Source organism: Podarcis raffonei, chromosome 1, assembly GCF_027172205.1.
Source record: "Podarcis raffonei isolate rPodRaf1 chromosome 1, rPodRaf1.pri, whole genome shotgun sequence".
NCBI lineage: Eukaryota > Metazoa > Chordata > Lepidosauria > Squamata > Lacertidae > Podarcis > Podarcis raffonei.
This window is the reverse complement of record NC_070602.1, coordinates 66,211,317-66,223,520: the sequence shown is the minus strand read 5'-3', so window position 1 is coordinate 66,223,520 and position 12,204 is coordinate 66,211,317. Positions and strand designations below refer to the sequence as shown.

Here is a 12,204-nt window from a genome sequence, read left to right as displayed (position 1 = left end):
ATGGGTTTCTGCCGAGCTACAGAGAACACTACCTTCCTTTTTTTTTTTTTTTGTAAACTCAATATATTGTTTTCCAACCAAGATGAGACATTCGACTTCATGGCCAGAAAAGCACACAGCACAGGGATTTCTTTTAATGTGTTCTTCACACAGTGATATTTCAACCACTGAAAAGTGAGTTAAATACAAAGTCCTAAAACATGTACATATCACTTCATGTATAGCAACAAATATAAAGCCATGTGAATGCATAGATTTTATTCTGAAAGCACATAAATGTATCTCATTATTTAGGAAAGCAATGTGTCAAGAACCACTCAAGAAGGCTGTATTTATACATGGATTTATTAAGCCCCGGCATCCACAGCAAACAAGACCTATGCATATTTCTGTACCGGAAGATGCAACGGGGTCTTGAGTACATAGGGCTCTTAGCTGAATGTCCACACTCTGAGGACTGCGTGTACAACCCCCAATATTATAATATAAGCCAGGCAAACAGCACCAAACACAGTCAACACAGGTACATTTAGCCTGGAGAAGAGGAGACTGAGAGGAGATGTGATAGCCATCTTCAGATATCTTAAGGGCTGTCACAGGAAAGTTAGGGTGGGCGATATATCGTTATTTTGCCTCTTATCGGTATGAACTCCAGACCGCAATAAAGGTTTCATATTTTTTCACCCTGTAATATATCGAGACAGGCAGGAAGCAGCACTTTACTGCAAAGTAAAGCCTTTACTGCAAAGTAAATGGCCATTTCCTGCCCGCCCACTTGCAAGACATAAGCCCCTGCCACCTCTCATGCTGCCTAAAGGGCTTTACTTTGCAGTAAAAGGTGCTTTCTGCCTGCACAATCTGCAAGGTGTAAGCCCCATGCCTCTTGCTAGAGCCAGACCCAGGATAGCAATAATAATAATAATAATAATAATAATAATAATAATAATAATAATAATAATAAATTATTTATATCCCGCCCTCCCCAGCCAAAGCCAGGCTCAGAGCGGCTAACAACAGGCTTCCCTGCCGAGGCAGGGAGATTTTGATCAGCAAAAAAAGTTTATTTTCTCCCCATAAGATTCACGTTGCTTTGAGGCACACACCTTGCCTCTTGCTAGGCAGAATAGAGACCCAGCTCGATATCCAGCTAAGCACAGTATCAGGGTCTCTACTCTGCCTAGCAAGAGCCACAGTGTGTGACTTAAAACTCCGAGTTGCTTATTGGCAGAAAAAGAAACTTTGCTTATTGGAATTTTTGTTCCTCAGCAGTGCTGTGGGAGAGGATTCCATTCTTCATTTTAAGATCAGTGTGGCTTGGCTCCAGCTTCTGTTCTGAAAAGGATCTAGGGGTCTTAGTAGACCACAGGCTTAACATGAGTCAACAGTGTGATGCCGCAGCAAAAAAGCTAATGGTATATTAGGCTGCATCAACATAAATATAGTGTCATGAAGGTAAAGGGACCCCTGACCGTTAGGTCCAGTCGCGGACAACTCTGGGGTTGCAGCGCTCATCTCGCTTTATTGGCCGAGGGAGCCAGCATACAGCTTCCAGGTCATGTGGCCAGCATGACTAAGACGCTTCTGGCAAACCAGAGCAGTGCACAGAAACACCATTTACCTTCCCGCCAGAGTGGTACCTATTTATTTACTTGCACTTTGACGTGCTTTAGAACTGCTAGGTTGGCAGGAGCAGGGACTGAGCAACGGCAGTTCACCTGTCACGGGGATTCGAACCGTCAACCTTTTGATCGGCAAGCCCTATGCCCTCAGGTTTAGACCACAGCGCCACCTGCTCTATTTTGCCTTGGTCAGACCACACCTGTAGTACTGTGTCCTGTTCTGGGTGCCACAATTTAAGAGGGTTATTAACAAGCTGGAACACGTGCAGAGGAGGGCAACCAAGATCATAGAATAGAATCATAGAATCATAGAGTTGGAAGAGACCACAAGGGCCATCAAGTCCAACCCCCTGCCAAGCAGGAAACACCATCAGAGCACTCCTGACATATGGTTGTCAAGCCACTGCTTAAAGACCTCCAAAGAAGAAGACTCCACCACACTCCTTGGCAGCAAATTCCACTGTCGAACAGCTCTTACTGTCAGGAAGTTCTTCCTAATGTTTAGGTGGAATCTTCTTTCTTGTAGTTTGGATCCATTGCTCCATGTCCGCTTCTCTGGAGCAGCAGAAAACAACCTTTCTCCCTCCTCTATGTGACATCCTTTTATATATTTGAACATGGCTATCATATCACCCCTTAACCTCCTCTTCTCCAGGCTAAACATGCCCAGCTCCCTTAGCCATTCCTCATAAGGCATTGTTTCCAGGCCTTTGACCATTTTGGTTGCCCTCCTCTGGACACGTTCCAGTTTGTCAGTGTCCTTCTTGAACTGTGGTGCCCAGAACTGGACACAGTACTCCAGGTGAGGTCTGACCAGAGCAGAATACAGTGGCACTATTACTTCCCTTGATCTAGATGCTATACTCCTATTGATGCAGCCCAGAATTGCATTGGCTTTTTTAGCTGCCGCGTCACACTGTTGGCTCATGTCAAGTTTGTGGTCAACCAAGACTCCTAGATCCTTTTCACATGTAGTGCTCTCAAGCCAGGTGTCACCCATCTTGTATTTGTGCCTCTCATTTTTTTTGCCCAAGTGCAATACTTTACATTTCTCCCTGTTAAAATTCATCTTGTTTGTTTTGGCCCAGTTCTCTAATCTGTCAAGGTCGTTTTGAAGTGTGATCCTGTCCTCTGGGGTGTTAGCCACCCCTCCCAGTTTGGTGTCATCTGCAAATTTGATCAGGATGCCCTTGAGTCCATCATCCAAGTCGTTGATAAAGATGTTGAATAAGACCGGGCCCAAGACAGAACCCTGTGGCACCCCACTAGTCACTCTTCTCCAGGATGAAGAGGAACCATTGATGAGCACCCTTTGGGTTCGGTCAGTCAGCCAGTTACAAATCCACTGAGTGGTAGCATAGTCAAGACCACATTTTACCAGCTTCTTTACAAGAATATCATGGGGCACCTTGTCAAATGCCTTGCTGAAATCAAGGTAGGCTACATCCACTGCGTTCCCTTCATCTACCAGGCTTGTAATTCTGTCAAAAAACGAGATCAGGTTAGTCTGACATGACTTATTTTTCAGAAATCCATGCTGACTATTGGTGATCACAGCATTCCTTTCTAGGTGCTCACAGACTGTTTGCTTAATGATCTGCTCCAGAATCTTCCCTGGTATTGATGTCAGACTGACTGGGCGGTAATTATTTGGGTCCTCTCTTTTCCCCTTTTTGAAAATAGGGACAACATTTGCCCTCCTCCAGTCTGCCGGGACTTCGCCTGTTCTCCAGGAATTCTCAAAGATGACTGCCAGCGGTTCTGAGATCACATCTGCCAGTTCTTTTAATACTCTTGGATGCAGTTCATCTGGCCCTGGAGACTTGAATACATCTAGACTAGCCAAGTATTCTTGTACTATCTCCTTAGTTATTCTGGGCTGTGTTTCCTCTGCTGAATCATTTGCTCCAAATTCTTCAGGTCGGGCATTGTTTTCTTTATCGGAGAAGACTGAGGCAAAGAAGGCATTGAGGAGTTCAGCCCTTTCTGTGTCCCCTGTTTGCATTTCACCATCTTCTCCTCTGAGTGACCCCACTGTTTCTTTGTTCTTCCTTTTGCTACGAACATACCCATAGAAGCCCTTTTTGTTGCTTTTAACCTCTCTAGCAAGCCTGAGTTCATTCTGTGCTTTAGCTTTTCTGACTTTGTGTCTACACGTGCTGGCTATTTGTTTGAATTCCTCTTTGGTGGTTTCCCCCCTTTTCCATTTTTTGTACACATCCTTTTTTAATCTTAACTCAGTTAAAAGTTCTTTAGATAGCCACCCTGGCTTCTTTAGGCACCTTCCATGTTTCCGTCTCATTGGTATTGCCTGAAGTTGTGCTTTTACTATCTCCCTCTTAACAAACTCCCAACCATCATGAACTCCCTTTCCTTTTAGTATTACTGTCCATGGGATCTCACCCAGCACTTCCCTAAATTTTATGAAGTCGGCTTTCTTAAAGTCAAGAAATTGAGTCCTAGTATGCTTGGCTGCTCCTTTCCGCTGTATAGTAAACTTCAGAAGAGCATGATCACTCGCGCCTAATGATCCTTCCACTTCTACCCCACTAACCAGGTCATCAACATTGGTTAGGACCAGATCTAAAATGGCTGTTCCTCTTGTTGCTTCTCCCACTTTCTGGACAATGAAGTTGTCTGCAAGGCCAGTGAGGAATCTGTTTGACCTTATGCTCTTGGCTGAGTTTGATATCCAACAAATATCCGGGTAATTGAAGTCCCCCGTTACTACTATCTCCCTTCCTTTTGCATGCTTGGCCATCTGTTCCAGGAAGGCATCATCTATGTCCTCCATTTGGCTTGGGGATCTATAGTAAACTCCCACAATGAGGTCACTGTTATTCTTCTCTCCCTTAATTTTGACCCAAATGCTCTCACTTTGGCTTTGAGGTTCTAAATCTTGGATCTCTTCACAGGTATACACATCCCTGACATATAACGCCACTCCTCCTCCTTTCTTGTCTGGTCTGTTCCTCTGAAATAGATTGTATCCCTCCATTATTACATTCCAATCGTGGGACTTATCCCACCAGGTTTCAGTGATTCCTATTATGTCATATTTAGTTTGCTGTACCAAGAGCTCAAGCTCATCTTGTTTATTTCCCATGCTTTGCGCATTAGTGTACAGACATTGAAGTCCATTAATCATTCCCCCGTGTCTCTTATTTAAGGATTTTTTCCTCCCACCACTAGGTCTGCGTGCTGTTTGCTCCATTCGGTCTATGACATTTGGATGATCATCTTCATCAATTGATAGACTCCTACCTTCAGGAGCACTGTCTCCCTCCCCCACATTAGTCAGTTTAAAGCCCTCCTGATGAGGTTTCTGAGATTTTTTGCAAAAACATTCCTCCCAACCGTTGTGAGGTGCAGCACATCGCTTGCCAGAAGTCCATCTTCAAGAAACTGCAGTCCGTGATCTAAGAATCCAAACCGTTCCTGTTTACACCATTTGCGAAGCCAGTTGTTCACTTCCACTATTTTTCCCTCTCTCCCTGGCCCACGTCGTTCAACTGGGAGAACAGATGAGATGACAATTTGTGCATTTGATTGCTTCAATTTCCAGCCCAGAGCCTCGTAATCTCTTTTGATCTTCTGGAGGCTATTGCTTGCAGTGTCATTGGTTCCCACATGAACCAAGAGGAAGGGGTATTTGTCAGTGGGTTTTATGATTCCTTGCAGTCGTTTGGATCTTAGCCCCGGGGAGACAGCACACTTCCTGAGACATCTTGCAAGGCCCACAGATCACTGCTTCTGTTCCCCTCAGTAGGGAATCCCCTATCACCACTACACGCCTCCTCTTAGGTCTGGTCAGGGTTCTTCTGTGAGCTGTCCGTTCCAAGGTCGCCTGCACATTCCCTGAGGACTGACTTTGCTGCTCGTCTTCATATACCTGATCGACTGTAATGAGGGAGAGATCCTCAATTGGAGTCTGCTCTTCGTCTTCCATGCTAGGGGAGAGGACCTCAAAGCGATTGTGTATTTCTAAACAATCAGAGCGAACCCTGGGCCTCCTACTTCTTTGAGTCACGTTTCTCCATATATCTGGCTCCTGTATTGGTGAACTAGCCTCCTTCTCAGGGGAGTCCCCTGTCTCCTCCTTGGTGGAGACGGTGTGCTCTGTTGCTTCCAAGAAGAGCTCCAGCTCTCTAATTCTTTGGAGCATAGCTACACGTTCCTCCAGTTGCTGGACTTTGTCTTTTAAGAGGGCAATCAACATGCAGTTGCTGCAGGTAAAGCTGCCTGCAACCTTTGGCAAGATGGCAAACATTGCGCAGGAACTGCAGGCAACTGCAGCTGTTCCCTCACCCTCCATCTTGAGAACGTGTCGTTGGGGGTGACTACAGCGGTCCTCCATCATAAAAAGCGTGAAGACAGGACAAATAAATCCCCCACAAAAAACCTAGGTCTCCCCTAACAAACGTTTGAGACTAGTTCCCCTAAATCTAAAAGATGGATCAAACTGCGTGCACTGCTGCCCTGCAAGCTCTGATAAGCTCCTCCCACAGCTAATCACCTGCCTCAACAGAAACCCTGCCCCCTCTGACCTTTGCACAGGGAGAGCAGCTAATCAGCCACAAGAAACACACACAAGAAAACCCTTTTTCTTCAGCTGCTGCCCTGCAAGCTCTGATAAGCTCCTCCATGGGTGATCATGGGTCTTGGAAACCCAGCCTTGTGAGGAACGGTTGAGGGAGCTGGGTATGTTTAGCCTGGAAAAGAGGAGATTGAGAGGAGATAGAGTAGCCACCTTCAAATATTTGAGGGTGTGTCACAAGGAAGATGGAGGCAGCATGTTTTCTCCTGCTCTGGAGGGGGCAGGACCCGAATGAATGATTCCAAGTGACAAGAAAGGAGATTCTGACTAAACAACCAGAAGAACTTTCTGACAGTAAGAGCTGTTTGACAGCGGAAAGGACTCCCTTGGTAGGTGGTACACTCTCCTCCCTTGGAGGTATTTAAGCAGAGGTTGGATGGCCATCTGTAACCTAGTTTTCAGGCGACATGTAGCATCTAGATCAGGCTTTTTAGCACTGATCTACACCAGTTCCAAATCTGTTACAGGGCCACGTTCCAGGTATTACTATGAGTATATAAAACCCTTAACAGAACAGTAATATATTCTCCAGAAATCTTTAATGGTTTAGTTAAGCATGCTATTGCTGAGTAAATTTTCATTTAATTATACGCATCAAATTTAGATTTTTATTTTTTAAAAAATATTTTCCCAGATTATTATAAGCTCCAACCTTATTTCAGACACCGTGATATACTGAGGTATCGCAATGTTTAGCTGGCGATATATCGTGATATTGAAATATTTGCCGGTGAGAGGAATTGGATTGACCCTTTCCTCCCTCTTAAACTAGCAGTACTATTAACAGGTTATAATCATAATCACATGTGGGTGGACTTGTGTCTCCATCCTTTTTCTGTTGCAGATGGGGCATGCTGGGGCACTGGGAGCCATTATTAACCACATGCTACTTGTGAGACACCACCTCATTATTTGTTCTCAAATAACCACCACATTATTTGTAAAATCTATATCCCATCTTACACCTATACCCCACCTTACGTTATCGATGGGACCCTCTTGCCTGCAACTACAAGCTATCAAAGGTTTTAAAACTCAACTAATTTATATTGCAGCTGACTGAAGCAATACCAATATCTTCACTAGGATATGGCTAAAGCTGTATGTACAAGAGCACTGTGGATGGCAGAGAAAGCCTTTCAGTATAGTCCAAGTGAAAAGCATCCTGGACATCTCAGAAATGTCACTTGGAACTCAGGAGCACGACAAAGAACAAGTGAAATGGTATTTCCATGAATTCCTTTTGACAGATTTCTATCAATCACACCAAGTACAAACTAAATAGCTATAGATTAACTTGTGAAGCCCATGCTCAAATTGTTTTACACCTGCCAACTTAGGTTTAATTTTATGTTTAAGTGTTCTTACTTGAAATGCTTAATATTATTTTAAATAAAGGTTGTGTAAACCCTACTAAAACTTAACTTATTCTACATTAATTTTAATGCAGGAAATGGCTCAACAAAAAAAGTTTGGTTTGTGAATAACCAATCGACTGCTTTGGTTTGTGAATAACCAATCGACTGCTTGTGGCAAATAACTGTTGTTTCTGGATGACCAAGTAAGGAAGCTTAGTTAAAATGGAGAGAAGTTCTTGTAATGTTGTCAATGTGCCACAAATGCACAGGTGTGCATTCACTGGTGATCTAGAAAACATTTCCATGGATTGATCACTTTTGCATACATACTCACAGGCCGTATTCACTAAATCAAATGGTCCTGAACCTTTTGAGAACAAGGATCCACCTTTAGCCCACAGATGCAAAGAGACCCTATTTTTAATTCCACACTATATACTTGTACAGTGGTAATGTTGCTGTTGCAACCCACCCAAGGTCAGTCCACTACCCAGTGTGGAACTCAACCCAGCAGCTGAATACCAATGGATTACAATATAGTGAAGAATTTGTATAATGTAGCAGCCAGTCAACATCAAATGATAAAACTGTGGGAACAACTGTACAGTAAAATCAGTGGAACCTAATTTGCTTCTGACTCGCCATAAAGAAAATTATTTACTCTGTTTCCAAGATTCAGGATTGAGTGTCAATTCTTATTTAGCTAAAATGGGGGCATCCACACACAAGAGGAGGTATCAGCAGGCTTAAGGAAACCTCAAGGTTTGCAGATGTACAAAAAATGTTTAGAAGAAAAGCACCCCCAGGGCAGGCGGAGAACCCAAGAACAGCCCAACACAGAACAGTATGCTCAATAGCCACTGAAAATTGGAAAAGAAAATGGACATGGCTGCTCAGCTTCAAGAACTGCTGATCAGCTAGCTGAGAAACAAGGCAAGAAGATTAAAGGAGAGAGTAGAAGGTACACAGTAATATCATTAGGTCTTTTCCTCCATTGCCCTTCAGTCTATTTGTCACTTTCTCCTTCATCCTCTAAAAGGAATGAGGAAAAACAGACACAGATACAAGAAGTATAGAGAGAATCTTCTTATAGTCTAAAGAGAATTCATTTGCTGGTTCACACCGAGAAGCTATTTTTAAATGTTGTTAGGAACAGAAGAAGTGAGAGCTTCCCAAAGAAACCAATGGAGAAATGCAAGGTTTCCGTGTAACCAGGACTGGACACCAGTGTAGCCACCACATCCCACCTTCCCCAAATGCAATTCATCGTCACCATATTGCAAGTTGGAAAGGCTGTGGATGAGGAAATGGTTTATGACAGGCCTGCAGTGTAGTTCACGTGAAATACTGCAGCTTAGACTCTGAATGATCTACAACAACTCTGCAGTGATCTCCAGAAGTATCAGACCCCAATCAAAGGTTGGATTCAAGCTAAGTGAGCAGTTTTCAACAGCACTGCTGAGGTATTATCCGTTGCCTTTATTCCCACATTGCTAGTCGGCTTGAGAAATATGCAGTGCAGTTCAGTGTTGCATCCTTACTGCAGACGTACGGGACACAGTAGTCTTCTGTTAACATTGCTGGACAGAGCTACTGAGGCTGCTCTGGATTTCCAGTCAAAAATACCCCTTACATCTCAGGTTGAAGTAAAAATCCAGCTCCTTAAGTTTCCCTCTGGAACCTCATTCCAGGCCAAATCCATCAGTACAACTGACTTGCATTCTCCTTTAAATGTCCAAGAACTAACAATATAAATAAAACATACATGAATCAAGTTCCAAGTTACAACAGGGAGGGACTCCTGTATTCGATGTTAACCCCCCCCCATTCTACTTAGCCACAGGCCCTGGTAACACCTGTGGCACACTGTAACATTTTGTTGCAGGGCACCATTTGTAAGTAAATCGGATTACTTCAGCAGTGTGATCCAAAAAAAATTCCCCTTGAAGTCCCGCTAAGTTCAGCAGAATAAACTTTGTAGTTAGTAACCCCCAGTTTCAGAAGAATATAAATGCCACTAAGGAGGCACTTCTTCATAGCTTCCCATACTCACAGCTTAGTAGTAAAGTAATCATCAGAAAAGCCGAGGCAGGTATTATATACAATGAAAGCACTTCATGTGCATCATATTGTGTTAGGTGCATGATCTACGCTAGCCTTGTGAACAGTTATGCTTCCAGTGTAAATGGTTTGAAGAGCAATACGGACTAAAGACTTGTGCTTGGGAGCTGCATGTGCACTAGATAAAATTTCACACAGAGAAACAACGCAGATTTAGCTTAGGCCTCTGGTGATCTATCCTGATACATGTGCATATTTGTATCAGGAAGATCTCTGATCTTCTTCAGCAGCCACAGAATGGGTCAACATTCTTGCAGAAAGTAGAGCAGCAACAAAGCAGCTGGAGGTGCTTCTTTAAGAAAGAAACATTTAAATCAGAACGTTTATCAAAAAGAAACCACAGGCACTGCACTAAAGACATAATCCAACATAAATCCCATAATCAGCCCAAGAGGCTGGTATGCAGTCTCTCTGGTAGGAAACAAGAGGGAGGGGACTCAAAAGCTTGTCAGTGAATAAAAAATGCTACCACGGGACATAGTATAGGATTGTTCCTAAGAAAAGCAATAACGTAAAAACCCATCTGCTGCAAAGTATAACATCCTGCCTCTACCTTCCATCCTGCAACATCTTAAGTGTGTTTATGCATAAGTCAATCCTCTGTGATTTCAGTAGGACTTATTTACAAACAAGTATACTCAGGATCAGAGCTCAGTAGTCATTTCAAGACAGAACAGAAGCACCTATCAGTTTAACAATTCAGCATGCCCACCTCACTTAAATCCTGATCAACTGAACTTACCAAAGTTAGCTGCTAGCTTTCAAATAGCCCAGGAAGCAAGCAACTTCTACGCTACCCAGCAAAAGGATTACAACTAATTAAACAGTGGTAGCATCCCTTTGCTCCGTTAGTCCCAATACAATCAGCCCCCGCCCCTGAAACATGTTTTAAAGAAAACAAGGTATGCTGCCAGTTGATTTCCATAATGAAACCAACGGTACAGAGATGTGTTATATTGCAAAATGCTTATACTACTCGTAGGAGATATAGAAGAGCAATTTAACGCTCTGTCACATTTTATTTGATTGTTGTGCACGTGCTTGTGTAAGCAAGGCAAAGATACAATTCCTGTAAGATCTGAATAGCTTAAGAGCTACCCAGCATGCGATGCCTTTTGAACACACCGCCCTGGTCCCACTCTGAGTTCAACCAGAGCCACAGCCATGATTTGGTTCCTGGAGATGTGTTTATTCCGACAGTCCTGCATACCTGCTGGTCTTACAGCAGCAATAGAAATTCACAGGATCTAAAAATAGTTCAGAGATGGTACCTTAACTCTGCCCCGTGACCATGTCTGCAACGCTGTACGCATACACACGTGTTACATGGGAGCAACTCTCACTCAACTCCCAGAGACTTCCCTCTGAGGGAGCAGGTCCAATATCAAACCCTGATCCTAAAGCCATGCTTAAGAGCAAGTTCTGTGAAAATCAACAGGATTCATTTCTGCATCTATTCAAATCAGCGTGTAAGATTCCATTGAAACCAATAGGTTTGGCGCCTAAATGTGACTAGGGTTGGGCGCTGCGTCCAAGAGTTAAGATGTGCTCTCTGGCTGCACAGACCGGGAACATCAACCCCGGCCTCACCATTTGGGAGTAAAGTCCTGGTCGCCTCAAAATCAGGGCAGAGGGAGATTTCTGAAAAATGGAGGGATGGGATCGGGCGATCACTGACGCGCCACCTCTCCAAACCCAGCCTGCGATGGACGCCTATAGATTTCCGACGAGGGAACTGAAGCCCTTCGTCCCGCTGAAGTTCCTTCCCGGCCGCCCACCACCCAGGATCGCGGCGCTTACCGGAGTCTGTGGGCCGGGGTCTGCCGCTGTCCCGCAGGTAGTAGTTGAACTCGAGGCAGCGGTCGTTCTCCACCGTCCCGTCGGAGCAGAGCTCGACCAGCAGCTTCAGCGCTTTCTGGCAAATCTCGTCCTCCCTGCCGCCAGGCATCGCCCCCCAGCATCCTTGTGAGTGGAGAGGAGCTCTCCGGTCGCTCACACGCGCTTCTTCGGCTGCCGCTGCCGCCCGCCCGCTTGCCGTCGCCGCCGAGGCAACTGGGGAGACGCCGGCATACTGGGAAGAGGGAGCAGCAGCAGCAACGCCACCCCTCCTCGCCGCTGCCCAACTTCGCCTGGCCGGCCTCGGCACTGTGCAGGAGCCGCCACCGCCGGGCGTGACCACCCCGCCCGGACGAGGAGGAGAAGGAGGACCCCGCCACCAGTTGCGCGCAAAGCCAGGCGCCCAGCCAGCCGCGCCTCGCTCGGCTCCAGGCGGCGCCCGAACGGCTCTCCCTGGCGGCCGCAAGCCTCACTGCAGCAGCCCGGCGCCAATAGGGAAGGCGCCTCCTTCCGCTCAGCGCCCAGGCTGAGGCGAGCTCGGCGTTTCCCCGTGTCTCCCCTTCCCGAAGATTGTCAGCTATCGCCTTTCTTTCCCCACCCTTCTTTTTCTGGAACAGCATTTCCCTGGAGACCTAACGTTCTAAGCACACACGCGGAGCAGCTGCCTGCGCGT

General features: G+C 45.3%; 1 protein-coding gene across 6 annotated transcripts in view; it reads right to left on the bottom strand.

Moving 5' to 3' along the window:
* SYT9 (synaptotagmin 9) overlaps positions 1-11,947 on the bottom strand; it is a 91,019-nt gene extending 79,072 nt beyond the window's left edge. For 3 of the 6 annotated variants that reach the window (XR_008330730.1, XR_008330729.1, XM_053390576.1), the window contains exon 1: positions 11,496-11,947. Coding sequence is in view for 4 of the 6 variants with exons in the window: in XM_053390576.1 (XP_053246551.1) it covers positions 11,496-11,643 (148 nt within the window). In the remaining 2 variants the exon portion in view is untranslated. The remainder of the gene's footprint in view (positions 1-11,495) is intronic. The other 3 variants (XM_053390591.1, XM_053390609.1, XM_053390600.1) reach the window with 2 other exon arrangements.
* Between the last annotated feature and the right edge of the window lie 257 nt (positions 11,948-12,204).